Here is a 20160-nt window from a genome sequence, read left to right as displayed (position 1 = left end):
TCGGACAAGTGCTTCCCAAGTTATGGCCATTTATTTACCAAAGCAATGACAAGACACGTTGTTGTGTGGGCGTGGCCGATGGGGAAGGGAAGCTCAGCTGCGTTCCCCATTACGGGTTACAACGTACGTACTTCCGGAGAGTGATGACTTCGTGTATTCTCATAATCTCTCGATTTTTAATGCGCATTTATAGATAAACACAATGCCACAAGTTATGATCGTTTTCATACCGCAAGTTATGATCGTTTTCATATGAGACGGTGAATAAATTTCGGTAACATCAGAGTGAGCTGGTATGCTCTGAACCAGGAAGTAATTTTTTTCTCTCTTCTCTTCTCTTTTTGTTTTTCCTTGCAATGACATTGCGAAAAGGCAAAATACGTTGGCGCTAATTGAATAATTGGCCATTAAAACCTAAATTGCAAATCATCGTAACTGTGACATGCGAACTTCCACGCCACACACGTACGGGCACGAGAGAGCGAAGAAACGGCCTGTGTGGTTGTTGTTTGTTGCTCGTGGTTGGAATATTTATTTTTAATTTTTTATTTTTTTTACGGGCACGTACTAGTGTAATTTAATTCCAGGTTATAAGATAACAAAAGTTCAAAATTTTGAAAGGGGGTGCATGTCGACTTTCTATGGACTCTGTTGGTCAAAGAGACCGAGTTTGTAAAAAGGCTTCTCAGACACCGAGAGGTACATCATCACCTACGTCTGAAGAAGTAAACCTTCAAGAAGTTAAGACACACCACCAATGTATACCTGCTTTCGTATATTGGGTCGATAGCAAGTTATAGTTGTACGAGGTCTTGTCTGTGTTGGTTAAATTATAGATGCAAATAATGTATTGGGCCAAAGAGTACCACCAGAGTAAATTTGGGGTCTGGGTGTACTGGACCAAGGGACCACCATGCTCCTTGCAGACAGATGTTTGAAAAACGGAACTTTGGACCTCTGTATCTCTGCAACCGCACCAAGGAAAAATTACAACTTGGCACATGGCAAGTACTCCTCATGGGGAATGAGTATCATTTTTCTCATGACGTCATAGGTGCCTTCGTTATGATGTCATAATTGCATATGTAGAATACTACATACAATCAGGATGAAAAATTTTGAGGGTCCACAAAAGCATTTTTCATGACGTCATCAGTCATGTGATTCGGTCGGCACATTGTTTGTTTTTTAACCTTCAAAAAACTTCTCTGAAATGGCTGAAGAGATTGAGGCAAAACTTTACACATATGAGGCAAAACTATCTATGATGAACAAAAGGTTCACACAAATGATCATCCGTCACATGGTTTATCCGCCATATTGTATCTGCACTAAAACATATGAAAACCTTCTTCTCCAGAATGGCTGGACAGATCAAGAGAAAACTTCACATAAATGTTCCCCATTCTAAATTCAATTGAATTGTTTATCAATGTGTTTTTTTAGTATAAATAAAGACAGCCCCCTGTATTCACGAGGTTCCTTGAGATTTTTTTCCTCGATGTGAGAGCATTTTCTCCTTCGCAACTACAGTATGTTGCTGTAACTCATCTCCAAGGATGCACCTGTGTGCGAATAGTGTTACTTGGGAAAATAAATAATGGGAAAGTTATCAAAGATGGAGACTGAAACGATTGGGAAAAACAAACAATTTAATGGTTCACACCTGTACAGGTGATCATAAGGACGAGCAAAGAATAAACCCTGACAGGTGATGTGAAGAACTCCCGACAAGAGGAAGAACTAACACAGGTATGTCATTAAAGATATCCCAAAGTTTGAGAAACAAAATAGGATTCCAGTTCTCATTTAAAATCTATCGGTATAAAAGTAATGTATGTGTGTGTGTTGATGTATGTGTATATAAGCTGTATAACGTGATTGTGTGTTGGTATGATTGTGTGTGATTGAGTATATTTGTGTGATTGTGTATTTGCGTGTATTCCTGATTGTTTGAGTGTATTAATGTGGTTGTGTGTGTGTGTGTGTGTGTGTGTGTGTGTGCCCATCTCCATTTTGGTGAAGGGTCATGTTTGTTCGAGCAAGTTGTGAAGTTTTCTTGTTCTCAGAGTTTTGTTCCGATGGATATTTTCAGAATCGTCACTGAACCCCAGACAGTCTCCAACTCTAGTTAGTTTGTAGTAATATTCATTCCCAGAGATATTTTTGAAGACCTCAGTTGGTTCTTCTTCATCACTCCAATTGCTCCAGCTGTCAGTGACACAATGTCGACACTCTTGAACGTCCAGGTTATTTTGTCTTCATTTTCCAGACCCGGTATTTGGTCATATTCCTGATAACACGGTATTCACACCTCTGTTGTATCTTCGTGTGTATTTTTTGATGACGAGATAAAGTTGATGAAGAAACAAATGCCTTGTTACAAACAGAAAACTGGTGGGGATTTGCCCCGATATGTAGATTTTGATGACGATGTAAATTTGATGATTGATTAAACGCCTTGTTACACACAGAACACTTGTGGGGTTTATCCCCGGAATGTATTAGTTCATGTTTATGCAAACTTGATGATTGATTAAATGCCTTGTTACACACAGAACACTTGTAGGGTTTACACCCCGTATGTATTCGTTCATGATTATGTAAAGTTGATGAAGAAACAAATGCCTTGTTACACACAGAACATTGGTGGGGCTTTGCCCCGATATGTATATTTTGATGACGATGTAAATTTGATGATCCATTAAACGCCTTGTTACACACAGAACACTTGTATGGTTTATCCCCAGAATGTATTCGTTCATGTTTATGTAAAGTTGATGATTGATTAAATGCCTTGTTACACACAGAACACTTGTAGGGTTTACACCCAGAATGTATTCGTTCATGTTTATGTAAAGTTGATGATTGATTAAATGCCTTGTTACACACAGAACACTTGTAGGGTTTATCCCCAGAATGTATTCGTTCATGTTTATGTAAATTTGATGAATCACCAAATGCCTTGTTACACACAGAACACTTGTAGGGTTTATCCCCAGAATGTCTTCGTTCATGTTTATGTAAAGTTGATGATTGATTAAACGCCTTGTTACACACAGAACACTTGTAGGGTTTATCCCCAGAATGTATTCGTTCATGGGTATGTAAAGTTGATGATTGATTGAACGCCTTGTTACAAACAGAACACTTGTAGGGTTTATCCCCAGAATGTCTTCGTTCATGTTTATGTAAATTTGATGATTGATTAAACGCCTTGTTACACACAGAACACTTGTAGGGTTTATCCCCAGAATGTATTCGTTCATGTTTATGTAAAGTTGATGATTGATTCAATGCCTTGTTACACACAGAACACTTGTAGGGTTTACACCCCGAATGTATTCGTTCATGTTTATGTAAAGTTGATGATTGATTAAACGCCTTGTTACACACAGAACACTTGTGGGGTTTATCCCCAGAATGTATTCGTTCATGTTTATGTAAATTTGATGATTGATTAAATGCCTTCTTCCAAACAGAACACTTGTTGGGTTTATCCCCAGAATGTATTCGTTCATGGTCATGTAAACTTGATGATTGATTGAACGTCTTGTTCCACACAGAACACTTGTATGGTTTATCCCCAGAATGTATTCGTTCATGTTTATGTAAATTTGATGAATCACCAAATGCCTTGTTACACACAGAACACTTATAGGGTTTATCCCCGGAATGTATTCGTTCATGTTTATGCAAACTTGATGATTGATTAAATGCCTTGTTACACACAGAACACTTGTAGGGTTTACACCCCGTATGTATTCGTTCATGTTTATGTAAATGTGATGATTGATGAAATGCATTGTTACAAACAGAACACTTGTAGAGTTTCTCGTTTCCTTCGATGTGCTTGATCGCCTTGAAACAACTTTTGTGGTTGTTGTAAGAGACGCTGCTCGATTTGTCATTGTCCTGACAAGAAGGTATTTTCTGATTGAAATGATCTTCTTCATCAAACTGGGCAAAGTTGGTAAAAGAAACTATTTTCATTTCTTTATCTGCAAAGACAATGAAACAAAACAAACTGGGAATCATCTGAAAATACATCATAAGAACCCCTCCCCACCCCACACCCGTCGATCCCCTTTTGACCCCGCTTTTTCATGTCGTGTACAAACTTTAGTAAATCCTGGGAGATGAAGGTTTTGATCAAGTTTCATTGAAATTGTGTGTGTCGTTATTTTTTTTTGATACCGATATACCAGTGGGGTCAGACTGGTATATCGTTATGGGGCTGGGTATCGGCCACGAGAGGGAGCAGTAGAGTCGGCTCCACCGAACACACCGGAATTGAGATCGTTCCTTTTGTATAAGTCCGAAAGGCACGGGTCCCTTACAGGACCATAAATCGCCAATAATTCGACCGTGTGGGGTAGGGTCAATTGCCAAACTTCAACATACCCAATTTCCCACGCGGAGAGCGCTACAGGGGAATTCACACCCTCGACGGACCTCGAGCGGAACGAGCCGTAACCGAACCTGAACCGTGTTTGACCCGAGCGGAGATTACCAAGGCCCGTCGGACCAAATGAACAATTTACGACCTCGCTATTTCTCAACACACACCGCGCCAAGCCAATGAAAGAAACACAAAAACGAGCTGGAACATTTAACAAAAGGGATATTTATTTATAATGGGGCAGGGGAGCACGGTTGTCATGTCAGGTTAGATCTGTGACCTGCTACAGGTACCATGTAAACCTGTACTAACCTGTTCCATGGTCGGGTTGTCGGCGACGAAACCGTCTCCCCCACCAGGTTTTCTGGTGAGAAGGGTGTTTGGATATGGACGCCCAGCAGGATTAAAAACAAAACCTGTCAAAGGGAGGAGGAGCTCCTTGTGAGCCAACAGACATCCATACCTCGTGCCAAACTGTGTCTGCAGATGTCCTCCTGCAGTTGGGTTACTTTTTTATCAGGAGGTTGGTGGCAGGATTTGCACTCCGGCCACCGTAAAACCCTTCATTCCGCAAAACACAAAAACGCAAAAAAATCTGAAAACCCACTCCGTGGGAGAACCTCCTGTGCAGCTTCCCTTCACAGGGCAGCTCACCGGATGACGGGATTTGGGCAAAGCCTTCGGGACCCCCAATCTTTGATGATAGGAGGGAAACCACGGGGTAACATCCCTGGGTCAGATCGTGGAAGAGTGTGTCGGAGTGGTGCTGAGGTGTCGTCCACCAGACGGCGGTCTCCTTGGGTTAACCTGAGGCGGTCCCTTCGGGTGGGTGCCTGGAATGTCCTATCCCTAAGAGAGGATGATCACCTGTCTCTGTTATCATCTGAGCTCAAGCATTTGGACATCGGGATTGCAGCTCTCTCTGAGGTTCGGAGACCGGATTGCGGCGAGATAATGGTGGGTGGTGACACCTACTATTGGTCTGGTCGCTCTGATGGTTACCATACCCAAGGAGTTGCTGTAGCTGTGTCCAATAAGCTGACCCCAATGATAATTGAGGTAACACCGGTCAACGAGCGTATTATGAGATTAAGGATTCGTCACTCCTTAGGTGTCATTTCCCTGGTCTCTGTTTATGCTCCAACTGAGGCGAGTGATCTCACCGTGAAGGACACATTCTACGCCATGCTCGAGTCTGTGGTTGATCAGTGCCCCAGACGAGATACACTTCTAGTCTTGGGGGATTTCAATGCATCGACTGGAACTGATAGGGACGGTTATGAGGTGTGTGTTGGTCCCCATGGGTCAGGAACTATGAACCAGAATAGCACTAAGTTCCTTGACTTTGCAAGAAGTCATGGACTTAGGGTGGCCGGTTCATGGTTTCAGCACCCACAAGCTCATCGCTGGACTTGGTATTCCAACGCTGGCGGTGCGGCAAAGGAGATTGACCATGTCCTCATTGACGGTCGCTGGAGGATGATCCAGAACTGCAGGGTCTACCGGAGTGCTCAGTACCTCAATACTGACCACAGGCTTGTTGTAGCAACTCTAAAGCTGCACCTTAAATTCTGGAGAATGGTACCATCCCAGCCTCGGCTGGATGTTGGCAAGCTCAGGGATGAGAGAGTAGCTGAGGAGTTTGCGAACAGGCTGAGTGGACACTTGGGGGGTCTGGGTGCTTTGGGGGGTCCTGAAGAGTTGTGGAGCGCCTTCAAGACCACCGTCCTTGATGTTGCCGGTGGATCTCTTGGAACTTACCGCAGGGCAAAGAAGAATTTTGTCTCTCAAGGGACACTGGATACCAATGACCAGAGTCACAGGGCCAGGCTGAATGGCAGAGCTGAGCTGTTCAGGGAGCTGAGGCGTAAAACTGTACGTGCACTGAGGGTGGACAAGGAGGCCTATGTGCGAGGAATCTGTGAGGGGGTAGAGCATCAGCTGTGGACAGGTGATTCTCGTCCCGCTTACAGGGGAATTCGCGCATTGCGTTCATCCATGCCCATCCCTCGGAGCACTGCAGTTAGAGCAGAGAGTGGTAGGCTCTTGACAGAGGAGTCTGAAGTGAAGGCCCGCTGGGCCGGTTACTTTGAGCGGTTGTACCGGGCTGATCCCCCAGCTGTCGAGTTGGACGTCAAGGGTGTTACAATCCCTGTTGCTGACCCTCCAATCAACTGTGGTCCATCTTCGCTTGTGGAAACATGGGCTGCGGTGAACCGGTTGAAACGGGGCAAAGCTCCAGGGATCTGTGGCATCCATGCTGAACTTCTCAAGGCTGGTGGAAATGCTGCACTCGTGTCGTTGCATGCAGTTTTGTGCTCTGCCTGGAACACAGGCATTATCCCAACTGATTGGAAGAGGGACCTCGTTGTTCCTCTCTGGAAAGGGAAGGGTGATCGCCAAGACTGCAACAACTACCGAGGGGTGACGCTGCTCTCAGTGCCGGGCAAGGTCTTTGCTCGGATAATTATTGAGAGGGTTCGCCACCATCTGCTTGAGCACCAGCGTCCTGAGCAGTCAGGCTTTACACCAAAGAGGTCAACGATTGACCGTATCCTTGCTCTTCGTGTCCTCACCGAACGCAGACAAGAGTTTCGGCAGGGGCTGCTTGCAGCCTATGTTTATCTCTGTAAAGCATTCGATTCAGTGAATCGGGATATCCTCTGGAGGATTCTTGGTCTTCGTGGGGTGCCACCAAAACTGATCGATCTGATGTCTGAACTCTACTCTGGTACTGAGAGTGCTGTGAAGTGTGGTGGTACCATCTCTGACTTATTTCCAGTTGTTACTGGAGTTCGTCAGGGGTGTGTACTGGCCCCCACACTATTCAGCACTTTATGGACTGGATTTTAGGGAGGATGTCGGAGAGATTAAGCTGCGGTGCCTCATTTGGGAATGTCAAGATCTCGGACCTTGATTTTGCAGATGATGCAGTCATCTTTGCGGAGACTTTAGACATCCTCTTGGGGGCCCTCGAGGTGCTGAATGAGGAGTCGGAGCCGCTGGGATTATGGGTTTCTTGGGTCAAAACTAAGATCCAGGCTTTCGGTGACATCTTGGATGCTGCTGCCCTGTCTGTGACTGTTTGTGGTGAGGATGTTGAGGTCGTGGAGAGATTCACTTACCTTGGCAGTGATATCCATGTCTCTGCTGGCTGTGAGTCAGAGGTCAATAGACGTCTGGGTCGGGCCTGGGGAGTCATGGATTCACTGGATCATGGGGTGTGGCGCTGCGGTTCCTGTGGGTGAGGACGAAAGTCGGCGTCTTCAGGTCATTGGTACTTCCAGTCTTGCTCTATGGATGCGAGACTTGGACTCTGACCAAGGATCTGAGACAGAGACTTAATTCCTTTGGTACCGGGTCTCTTCGGAGAATCCTTGGCTATCGCTGGTCGGATTTTGGGTCCAACGAGCGGTTGCTGAGAGAGACTCGGATGAGATTTGTTACCTGCATAGTCCGTGAGCATCAGTTGCGGCTGTATGGACATGTGGCTCGTTTTCCTGACGCTGATCCTGCTCACCAGATTCTCTCAGCGGGGGAGTCTCGTGAGTGGAGGAGGCCAGTGGGCCGACCACGTGCCTCGGGGTGCAGCAGGTTGACCATCATCTCAAGGAGATTGAGATGGGCCTGGCATCTGCCTGGGGGGTGGCCAGATGGAGGCCCCTGGAGTACCGGCGGAAAGTGGACGCAGCGACGCGCTGTTCTGGTACATGCTCCCATACCTGACCTGAGGGGAACACGCAAGAAGGCAGAGTTAACCGAATAAAAGGAATGCAATTTACACACACGGCACAGTAACGTTTCTACTTAAAAGACAGGCCCACACACAGACACACACCCCCCAAGAAGAAATGGTGGCAGCGGCCTTTATTGATACCCCCAGCTCGGAGGGAAGGTCAGCTGGAGGTAAGAGTCTGGCTTGGACCCGGCGGGACTCGAACCCGCAACAGGATGCCGCTCCAAGCACCAGGTACGGAGGGTTGCGTCGGACGCTGGCACGCACCACCGGCAAAACAGGCGACGAGACAGGCAAAGCGAGTCAGCGAGGCAGGCAGGCAAGCAATTCTCCTCCGGCTCGTAGGCAAGCGATTCACGGCGGGAAGACTCTCACACCAGGAAGACTCTCCCCCACACAATTATCTATTTTTCTTGACAGGTGGGAGGGATCCGTCTCGTGTCATTCCCCTCCTCATTGGACATGCGTGTCGGGTGATCTCCCGGCCGTCCAAGATTGGTCGGTGGGGGGAGGGGGTGGGGGTGCTCATGTCTCCACCCCTCGACGAGGAAGTCGAGCAGCAATCTGTTGCGTTGGCTCCCCATTCGTCGAGAGGCGGCAGACGTGCTCGCACCCCACCGTTTGGCTGAGTGGGGCGCCGTGCCCGTATTTGGAGCGAAATCCAAGATGCCAACGTCCAAAGAAACCCCGCCTGGCACATTGGACTCCGCCCACGGCTGTGCTTGACACGCATGCGCATGGGAAAGGCGGATGGCGAAGAAGCGAAGATGGGCGTTGTTGTTGTTGAAGTTTAAAATGTAAAAAACATAACTATAAAATAACTCACAGCGCACGAACAATTAATCACCCATTAAACATAGGACGGGACCCGAACGAGAAACACATATTACCGATATAACTGATCCATAGGACCTGGCTGTTGTGCGCAGTGAGCTTCCAAATTCATAACAATATAACGGTATATCAATATTATTAAAATAAAAAACAAAATGAGCATCAAATTTTTTTACGCAAGTTCCAAAAATACACAATGGTCCAGTCGTCCATTATGTATTCATATGTGACTTACACATCATTGACACACGGTAACTTTTCAAAGTATTCCGACACGAAACTTTCTTTTTTCCCCATGAGAACGGTTATTTAACTTCCAACTTCAACTTGTATTAAAAATGATTTTGTTTGAAGGTGAGATTAGTATTTGTCATCGACAAAGGACGAAATCCATTGCCATACTGGTATGACTATCGTGGAACCCTGCACCGGTATCGCTTTCATACTGGAATCGCTTTTTTTACCGTTATCGCTTTCAAACCATCATCGCTTTCAAACCATTATCGCTTTCATACCGTTATCGCTTTCATACCGGTGTCGCTTTCATACCGTTATCGCTTTCAAACCATCATCGCTTTCATACCGTTATCGCTTTCAAACCATCATCGCTTTCATACCGTTATCGCTTTCAAACCATCATCGCTTTCATACCGTTATCGCTTTCATACCGTTATCGCTTTCAAACCATCATCGCTTTCATACCATTATCGCTTTCATACCGTTATCGCTTTCAAACCGTTATCGCTTTCAAACCGTTATCGCTTTCACACTGTTATTGCCTTCATACTGGAAGAGATCACTGACTCGGCACAGGATTTCCAAAGCACATCCGATTCATAAAAAATAATAACAAATTGGCAAATGCTTTCAACCCAGCCACGAGTGCAAAGAAAAACACGATTGCTTGTACAGGTGCTCGGATGCTGAGGTTTAAAAGTAAAATCCTCCTGTACTTACCTCCTGTTACGTCTTGACCTCATAAGTTTCAAGGTTCCTGGTCCATGTTTGGCCGAGACGCCGAATGCATCAAAGCTTTTAAAATCATGTATGCTACTTAAACATTTGTAAATACCTTTCTTCGATTTGTTGGTGATATATAGGGGTTTTTTATCGATTTTTTTTTCGGTATTCCGTGATTGACGATTTCTGTGATGGTGATGTGGATGCAAATTTCTCCAAAGTTCGCATAGTGGGTTTAAGGATGATAAAAAGATATAAAAAATCTTGCCAATTAAACTTGATAATCAATTTGAAAAAGTTAAAGTTTTTAGCAAATAGCACAATGTATTGTTATTTCTCTTTAATGGGAAATTTATTCAAAGACAACATGATTTTGACCTTGATGTGCTCGAACATGTTTCTATTGTTGATAAAAAGAAATATATTTCGATAAAATATAGATGTATACATGATTGTATTTACATTTTAAACGACCGTATAACTCTTGACTGTATTGGAAAGTTATCAGTCTGATAAGTAAAAACAACCCCTCTTCCCCAAAACACAATGGTCTTCCAAATAATATTTAATCTTTATTCAGTAGAAAATAATCATCTATTATTCTATGCAGCTTGTTGAGGGATTCTTATTAAAAAAAAAATTACATATTGATGCCTGAAAATCTGGCTGGAAGCAGGAGTCAAGCGTCAATGAAATGCTTGTCTAAGTAATATCCAGATGCCTTTTCAAACTTTTATCAACTTCAGATTGCAAAATCGTTTCCCAGCCTTTTCAATTCAGGCAGACCTCCTGAACTCTGGGTATACCAAGGGGCCATGTGTGATGTATTCCAACACCCAAAGGGCTGCAGTCTTGGCACCATTCTGTCTTCAGGATGACGACATTTTCATCATCTTTCCCCCTCCGACCAGACATTGTTATCATCTTACCCGCCTCACACTCCTTTTTCCCTTGCATATTAGAGAAGAACTCAAAAGTCCATGTACTGCAGAATCAGAAGAAGACCGTGTTGCTTTTTGAATCTCCTCTGAATTCTCCAGATCGATATGTTTGTGTTTGTTTGTTTTTAATAAATGACTCAAATGTACAGGAGGAATTGAGAATTATTTGACATTGCACAGGAGGAAGTAACCAGAAACTATTTGAAAATCAAGCAAAGTTGATGGTTGCCAAGGTTAGCGGCTCGACCCACGAATTTCCTCACTGAATTTTTCTTTGAATTCCCGTTTCTAACAATAATACACACTCCAAATATTTTCTCCTTTGAGGTGAGACATCAACGATTGACTTAATCAAATATCTACGATCAAAACACAAATCACGATGTTGACTTGGTTCTTTTAAACATGATGTATTGTTACGAATTTGGAAGTTTACTGCACTCAACATACAGGTCCTATAGCTCAGTTCTATCGATAAGTAAATGTGGATAGATAGCTCCTTTTTCCCTTGTCTAATGGGTAATTAAATGTTCCTGCGCTGTGGAGTTATTTTAATAGCCAGGTTTTCTTTTGTTACAACACCAACGATGATAACAACACCAACGATAAGAACAACACCAACGATGATAACAACACCAACGATAACAACAACATCAACGAAAACCCTCTGCTCCTGGCATTCTCCACGAGCTGAGTTGGGGAAAGGTCAAGCCCCCACCCACCGATTCGCTTGGCAACCCGCCAAGTAGGGGAAAGGTCAGGCCCCACCCTTCAATTCGCTTGGCAACTCGCCAAGTAGGGGACGTCAGGCCCCACCCTTCGATTTGCTTGGGCCATCCAAGAAATGGAATGTGACAGCCCCCACCCACGGCAGACAAGCCACCCAGGAAACGAGCCGTGCCCGGAGGGATAAAAAGGGAACGGAGAGACAGAAATTGGTTCTTCTTGGTTCTTGTTCTTGGTTCTTGTTCCTTGGTTCCTGGGTGGTGGTTGGTGGTTGGAGTTGGTGATTGGTTGGCTGAGTCGACTCGGGTGGGTTTGGAAGGATCGGCGCCTCGTCTTCCCCAGTGCGTGTTCTGGAGCGCGAGAGGATCCGCGAGAGGAGGCTGATCATGGCTCGCTGGTGTCTGGATTCAGCTCGCCCTCGCTGGTGCCCGGTTCGGCTGTGTGCGAAGACCACACGAGGTGGACAGGTCCGATGCAGAATCTGGTCTTCAGCTCGCTCTCCATCCGAGCTGGAGGCCTTAATAAAGACCGCTTTTGATCTGATTCTTTTGGGTGTGTGTGTGTGTGTGTGTGTGTGTGTGTGTGTGTGTGTGTGTGTGTGTGTGTGTGTGTGTGTGTGTGTGTGTGCGTGTGGCGCCAGTCTGCTAAGTAATGAATTGTTAAGTGCCTTGCTGTACATACGTGCTTTTCAATATTCGGATAACTCTGCCCTTACGTGCTCCCCTCATTTCACTATTGTTTAATAAATATCCCCATTTGTGAAATGTATCAGCTCGTTCGTGTCCTTTCCTCCATTGGCTTAGCGTGCTGCATGTTGGAAAATTAGCAATACAAGGCCATTGTGCCGCTGCAAAGGGGACATTTATACCGACGGGACTTTGGTGACCGTCCGCTCGGGTCACACACGGTTCAAGTACGCTAGCGGCTCGTTCCGTACAGGTGCCGTCGAGGGTGTTAAGACTCGGTAAATCACCACATGGATCTCTAGGTATTTTGAAAATTGGCAAATAACCCTGTACCACGTGGTAGAAATATTGACGCTTCACGGTCCGATAAGGGACCCGTATTCTTTGGAGTACGGGTCCTGGTGTTAAGGTTTGAAAGGCTATAAAGTGTTTTCGGAGTCATGTGCTCTTGGGATATTTGGACCCTTTGTGTTCTTTTGAGTGCTCATGGTCTTAATGGGTTTTATAAAGAGTGTAATGGGTTTTAGGGGTCTTAGAGAGTCTTGGGGTACTTAAGGATTGAATGTAATTCATACACATACGTTGTGTGGACAAACAACCAGACTGAAAAACAAGCAAGAATAAGACGTAGTGTAGAGCACGATACTTGGAAAATCCGCCTCCTCTCCAAAGGTTGCCATGGATACATCAAATTGTCCATTTCATTAAGATTAATATACCATCAGAGATGGGGAATCCCCCACCATTGAAAAATAATTGAAATCAGATAAGCGGTTTTTCCATTTATTACAAAAACATTTTTTTTCAAGATGGCTGCCCGTCGGCCATCTTGTTTTCAAGATGGCCGCCCCAGTCGGCCATCTTGGTTCCGGCCACGCCCAAAATCAACCGCCATTGAAAAATAATTGAAATCAGATAAGTGGTTTTCCCTTTATGACAAAAAACATTTTTTTCAAGATGGCCGCCCCAGTCGGCCATCTTGGATCCGCCCACGCCCAAAATCAAGGTTCTTCCTTTTCAGGTGGTACATGTGTGACCCAAATTTCAAATCGATATGGCGAACAGTTTTTGAGTTATCGCACCCACAGCTATAAATGTTGACGCCCGGACGGACGGATGGACGACCTGGGTGACAATAATATCTCCCTTCTGCCATGCGGCGGGGGATAAAAATTGACAACCTGAACCAAAACTTAATTGGCTTGTTCTTATCATCTGACCACTCATCCACCAAGTTTGGGGAAAGTCCATCCACAACTTTTTTTTCAGGGTTCTAAAGGGTGTAAGGATGAAAAATGACCATTTTAGAAATTTGACCGAAAGATGACCTTTGACCTCAAAATCAATTGGGTTCTCAGATGAGACTACCTCCACAACTTGGTAAAGTTCCATGACGATCGGTTTAGAATTGTGACCTGGAGGTGATTAACAATCAAACAGACACAATGATCAAGATATTTAAAATCACTCACAGAGCGACACCTGGCAAAATTCGGGAGAGAACATACCTCTCCGCCAGGTGGAACAGTTTACATTTTGTCTGCCACTGATAGGACGGATCTGTATCCGGACTTGAACCAGAATCGAATCGTCCTGTTGTGGCCACCGAACCAACTCATCCACCGATCTTCAACATAACTCATCCACAACTTATTGATATATCATGATGTACATCGTTTTGGTCCTCGTCTCTCCATGGTGATTTATTACTTTCGGTATTAAAAACATTCCCGGATCCGGATTCGGGAGTGTTACGGTTGTGGAAATTCACAGAACCCGATTCAGGTTCCCCGAAGGTCAGTTATTTCGGTAAGTGTGTGTTCCAGGTTAGATTTCCCCACCAATGTCTAAGGCATTTATTCGTGTGCCGGGCTGTGCATGTTTGAGTTAGCCGTTATTCTGTTCTGTTTTTTATTTCAAACAAACAGCATCTCTTCAACGACACCACAGTGCCAACAACGCTGCAACCACGCCACCTCCACCACCACAACAGCATCTCAGCGACCACGCCATCCCCACCACAGCGCCAACCACGACATCTCAACCACCACGCCATCTCCACAAACACCGCCATAGGAGCCACATTCTACAGAAGGACGACCATCCTCTACAAACAAAGAGCCAAGCCGAACTCGCCTGGAATTTTCCCCCGCGCACCGAGAAGGGAGGGCGAACGCCCCGGGGCGATAAAGGGCCGCGTTGGAATGCCGAGAGGGGAGTTGGCAGTTGGCGGTTGGCGAGTGGGTGAGAGAGTCTCTCTCCTTGGTCTCCTTGGTCGTTGGAGGTGCCGTTGAAGGCGTTGTCGGAGGCGTCATTGGAGTGGAGAGTAGGTGAGGGAATCGGTGTGGAGAGCGCCAGAGTTGGCAGTTGGCGGTTGGCGAGTGGGTGAGAGTGTCTCTCTCCTTGGTCGTTGGAGGCGCCGTTGAAGGCGTTGTCGGAGGCGTCATTGGAGTCGAGAGTTGAGTTGGGGAACTGGTGGAGTCCAGTCGAGTGTGGGCAGAGACATCGAGGGTCGCCCAACGAGTCACCAAGAGGGTGGCAGGTTGCATGCTCGGTCTCTCGGAGCCCATTCGGTCATCCCGGCTCCGAGCAATCATAAAGGCTTACGAGCCCGGTGCTTTCCTTTCTTTCTTTCTTTCTTGGGGTTTTTGCAGGAAAGTCTGTGGCGCCTTGTATACGAAGTAGTGAACTGACTGAGTGCATGTAGATAATAAATAGACAACGGCTGTCAGTCTTTTTGCTCGTGTCTTGTCCCCTCCCCCATTCATTGCATACGTGTGAAAATAAATGTCCCCATTGTTGAAATGTCACCTGCTCGTTGCGTCCCTTCCTCCATTGGACTGGCGTAATTGCGTTCGGAATATTATCTGGTTTTTAACACCGATAAGATAATCGGGTCCGACGGGGCTTGGCGATATAAAACCGCTCGGCAGTCGCAAACCGAACGAGCTGCTTAAAGCGGCTCGTTTTCGTGCAGGCTCCGTTGAGGTGTAAATCCCCGGCATTTCTGTCTGCGCGAATGATTAGGTACATCGACAATTCGGCGATCAACCCTGTCGCGCGTGGACAGAAGAGTTGGCTGATTTATGGTGTGGTTAACAACACCCGTAGCTGGGTTTCGGTGTTGATCCGAAAAGCTGTGACTCGATTGCTCGTCCGGTGGGCGCGTGTGGCCGCAAATTAGCTCAAGGCGGTCGCCCACTCGCCGGGTGGGTGAGAATCCACAAAAGTCTTGTTGTCGTCACCGAACCAACTCATCCACCGATCTTCAACATAACCCATCCACAACTTATTGATATATCATGATGTGCATCGTTTTTGGTCCTCGTCTCTCCATGGTGATTAATTACTTACGGAATTAAAAACATTCCCGGATCCGGATCAGATCTTCACCAAAATCGAATCAATTTGTCCTTGTCACACACCGAACCTGTTCACCAAACTCCGTCCGAATCCATCCACAACTTCGTAACATATCCTGTTCACAGATAAACAAACATGGATGAAAACATAAGGTCCGTCTAACCTGGGGGGTGGAGGGAACAACGATGTGTGAACTGGGAGGAGGAGCACGGGTTTTCCCCGACACGGTTATGACGTCATACCGCAGGTGATATCCCCCTCCCCAATCCCCCCCTCCCGGATCCCTCTCTACTAACCGGACCGACTTTGCTGATCCTGACAGTCGAGGAATTGTGCTGCGGTCAGAAACGTGTCCATGTACATCGCTGGTTAGTAAAATGGAGGATCCCGGATCTCAGGGGTTCCCCGTGTCCCCCTCCACTCCATCACAGCTCCCTCCACGGACCGATTTCCTTTGATCTGCGATGTACTCGCGACCTGAGGCCCGACCTCCCCAAACGAAATGCGTGCTCGCTCATCCCTCCCTTCCTCGAGTGCGGAACGGGGCCAAAACCCCGTTATTAGGTCTCAGGGAAACGAACAAACCGAACATTCCGTTCTCTCGTCCCCATTATCCTTCTTTGAGGGATCGTCACGATCAGGGACCACACAGAGGAAGGTGATACACAAAACATTACCGGATTGTCCTCAAAATGGCGGAAGAGGTGAGTGTGACGAGGATCACGTGGTGCCAAAACAGCGGGTGAGTTACAAAATCGGGACTGGATATTTGGATTCGGAGCGACATTTTTCCGGTATCTTTTCCCAGGCGAACATTAAAACAATTAATGAATTCAACTGAACGGAGAAACTCGTCTGGGCTGAGTTTTCCACCACAACGGGAAAAGTGGGTAAAAGTACCCGTTCCATAGAACCCCCAACACCCGACTTCCCCAGACCCACCATCACCCCACGTACCCCTCACAATGAGATCCAAACACGTTGAGATCTCCATCCAAGCTCATCGAGCACCAGATCAACTGTGAAACGGTTGAACAACTGGAAACTTCAAATATAAACGGTCGATGACCAGGAGACAAAAAACGAACCAGCTCTCTTTCAGCCAACAAAGAAAGCTTCTCTGTCGGGTCACGTGGGGAGAGGATTCATGACGTTCTCATCACATTGATGAGAAAATGTTTTTACCTGTGACTTGTTGGTGTTGTTGGGTTCTTGGTGGTGGAATAGTGGTCGATATTTGGAATGTGCACCCATTGATCAGAGAGCTGCCGGACCGCACCCACATCTGTCCCTTGACAACACCCACATCTTTCCCTTGACAACACCCACATCTGTCCCTTGACAACAGCCACATCTGTCCCGTGACAACACCCACATCTGTCCCTTGACAACACCCACATCTGTCCCATGACAACACCCGCATCTGTCCTTGACAACACCCACATCTGTCCCTTGACATCACCCACATCTGTCCCTTGACAACACCCACATCTGTCCCTTGACATCACCCACATCTGTCCCATGACAACAACTGCATCTGTCCCTTGACAACACCCACATCTGTCCCTTGACAACACCCACATCTGTCCCTTGACAACATCCACATCTGTCCCTTGACAACACCCACATCTGTCCCATGACAACAACTGCATCTGTCCCTTGACAACACCCACATCTGTCCCTTGACAACACCCACATCTGTCCCTTGACAACAGCCACATCTGTCCCGTGACAACACCCACATCTGTCCCTTGACAACACCCACATCTGTCCCATGACAACACCTGCATCTGTCCCTTGACAACACCCACATCTGTCCCTTGACAACACCCACATCTGTCCCTTGACAACAGCCACATCTGTCCCGTGACAATACCCATATCTGTCCCTTGACAACACCCACATCTGTCCCTTGACAACACCCACATCTGTCCCTTGACAACACCCACATCTGTCCCTTGACATCACCCACATCTGTCCCTTGACAATACCCACATCTGTCCCTTGACAACACCCACATCTGTCCCTTGACATCACCCACATCTGTCCCGTGACAACACCCACATCTGTCCCTTGACAACACCCACATCTGTCCCATGACAACACCTGCATCTGTCCCTTGACAACACCCACATCTGTCCCTTGACAACACCCACATCTGTCCCTTGACAACAGCCACATCTGTCCCGTGACAACACCCACATCTGTCCCTTGACATCACCCACATCTGTCCCTTGACAACACCCACATCTGTCCCTTGACAACACCCACATCTGTCCCTTGACATCACCCACATCTGTCCCTTGACAACACCCACATCTGTCCCTTGACAACACCCACATCTGTCCCTTGACAACACCCACATCTGTCCCTTGACAACACCCACATCTGTCCCTTGACAACACCCACATCTGTCCCTTGACAACACCCACATCTGTCCCTTGACAACAGCCACATCTGTCCCGTGACAATACCCATATCTGTCCCTTGACAACACCCACATCTGTCCCTTGACAACACCCACATCTGTCCCTTGACAACACCCACATCTGTCCCTTGACATCACCCACATCTGTCCCTTGACAACACCCACATCTTTCCCTTGACAACACCCACATCTGTCCCTTGACATCACCCACATCTGTCCCGTGACAACACCCACATCTGTCCCTTGACAACACCCACATCTGTCCCTTGACAACACCCACATCTGTCCCTTGACAACACCCACATCTGTCCCTTGACATCACCCACATCTGTCCCTTGACAACACCCACATCTGTCCCTTGACAACACCCACATCTGTCCCTTGACAACACCCACATCTGTCCCTTGACAACACCCACATCTGTCCCTTGACAACACCCACATCTGTCCCTTGACAACACCCACATCTGTCCCTTGACAACAGCCACATCTGTCCCGTGACAATACCCATATCTGTCCCTTGACAACACCCACATCTGTCCCTTGACAACACCCACATCTGTCCCTTGACAACACCCACATCTGTCCCTTGACATCACCCACATCTGTCCCTTGACAACACCCACATCTTTCCCTTGACAACACCCACATCTGTCCCTTGACATCACCCACATCTGTCCCGTGACAACACCCACATCTGTCCCTTGACAACACCCACATCTGTCCCTTGACAACACCCACATCTGTCCCTTGACAACACCCACATCTGTCCCTTGACAACACCCACATCTGTCCCTTGACATCACCCACAATGACAATAAGCCGATATTATATGGCCGCCATCTTGGTTTTCTGGTGAGCCGAACACATAAGGCCTGGAGGTCTCTGCTGATAACACACTGCCTGGGTTTGTGTTTTTGCATCCCTGGTTGTGACAACATCGTGGTCATTTCTCACTTGGTTTCTTTAATTATTATTTTTAAGTCTGGGTAAATGTGTTTTCTTAGGTCCCGGGGAGAAAGGTAACCATGCATTTTTACAGGTAAATCAACAAACTCCACTACCACTGCCCAGTTAACCTTGAAAATGTGGTTAACCGAGTTAATCATCCGACGACCTCAACCCCGTCGATCACGTTTGGGATGAATTGGAAAGCCGACTGCGAGCCAGACCTAATCACACAACATCAATGTCCGACCTCACCAATGTTCTTGTGGCTGAATGGAAGCAAATCCTCTCAACAATGTTCCAACATCTGATGGAAAGCCTTCCCAGAAGAGTGGAGGCCGGAAAAGCATCAAATGGGGGACCAACTCCGTATCAACGAACAGCCCATGATTTTGGAATGAGACTTTGGGCGAGCAGGTGTCCACATACTTTTAGCCATGTCGTGAAAATCGAGAGGACACAAAAAAGCACCACAAGGCCCAGGTGTTGAACTCAGACATCTGATCTGGGCTGGACAACAAATCTGAAACGATACAAACGTGGGTTTCCGTTCTTCATAACGTTTCATATCTATTTGGAAGCATCACCGTCATTTTCAATCGGGGAAATATATATTTTATATTAGTCTTTTTATCACTCTCCCTGTCCTCCACCCCGGGGCATGGCCTCCTCGTCTCCAAACCCGGGGAGCCCGGGCTTCTCCTGTTGTTGTTTCCGGGACTCAGTTCCTGCTTACGACCTAATTTGGAATATAAAAACATTAGGAAATATCACAAAGGGTAATCATGTACAGGGGAAGTTATTTTTTACTCCCTCAGCTAATTAACACCGCACCACCCGTCGTGTGGTGACACGTAACACTTAAGCTCACAGATTCCCTAACTTAATGACATCGAAATGTTTCTACCTGTCCACGGACCATGCGACACAAAACAATCCTATCTGTACTATTAAATCAGTTCATCTACCCCCATAATCAAAACACAGCCCCCTCCCCGTAACCGTAGCTCCGGCAAGGTTCAATGCAGGTGTTACCATTCCGACCTTACCACTTACCGACTCAAATCTAATTAGCTTGTGAAATAAATTAGAAGAGGCTTTGGGAAAAGAGCCATGGCTGAATTACCTATTACCCTT

General features: G+C 46.5%; 2 protein-coding genes across 6 annotated transcripts in view; both read right to left on the bottom strand.

The window, feature by feature from the left end:
• LOC147007463 (uncharacterized) overlaps nt 1–16377 on the bottom strand; it is a 28618-nt gene extending 12241 nt beyond the window's left edge. Inside the window, exon 1 of the mRNA XM_085867101.1 lies at nt 16062–16377. Coding sequence (XP_085723227.1) covers nt 16062–16074 — 13 coding nt within the window. The 5' untranslated portion in view covers nt 16075–16377. The remainder of the gene's footprint in view (nt 1–16061) is intronic.
• On the bottom strand, nt 1635–16806 carry LOC147007462 (uncharacterized). 5 transcript variants are annotated; one of them, XM_085867095.1, is made up of 2 exons: nt 16606–16806; nt 1635–4001 (listed from the first exon to the last, which is right to left on the bottom strand). In XM_085867095.1, the coding sequence occupies exons 1-2, from the start codon at nt 16640–16642 to the stop codon at nt 2251–2253; spliced, it is 1788 nt and encodes a 595-aa protein (XP_085723221.1). In that variant the 5' UTR covers nt 16643–16806; the 3' UTR covers nt 1635–2250. The 5 variants fall into 5 exon arrangements, with proteins under 5 accessions (XP_085723221.1, XP_085723224.1, XP_085723220.1 ...); XM_085867098.1 differs by lacking the exon at nt 16606–16806 and adding an exon at nt 16326–16349; XM_085867094.1 differs by lacking the exon at nt 16606–16806 and adding an exon at nt 15945–16082.
• Between the last annotated feature and the right edge of the window lie 3354 nt (nt 16807–20160).

Source organism: Eptatretus burgeri, unplaced genomic scaffold (assembly GCF_056783735.1).
Source record: "Eptatretus burgeri isolate ZD-2024b unplaced genomic scaffold, Ebu_testis_v1 Ebu_testis_scaffold_155, whole genome shotgun sequence".
In the NCBI taxonomy this organism is placed as follows: Eukaryota; Metazoa; Chordata; class Myxini; order Myxiniformes; family Myxinidae; genus Eptatretus; species Eptatretus burgeri.
This window is presented reverse-complemented; position numbering and strand designations above follow the sequence as displayed.

Bases quoted from the DNA above. Each gene is read 5' to 3' on its own strand.
- LOC147007462 (XM_085867094.1), bottom strand. From the start codon at position 16,011: ATGTACATGGACACGTTTCTGACCGCAGCACAATTCCTCGACTGTCAG. The intron at 4,002-15,944 runs GTTAGTAGAGAG...TTGTCTTTGCAG, and splicing joins GGATCAGCAAAGTCGGTCCG to ATAAAGAAATGAAAATAGTT.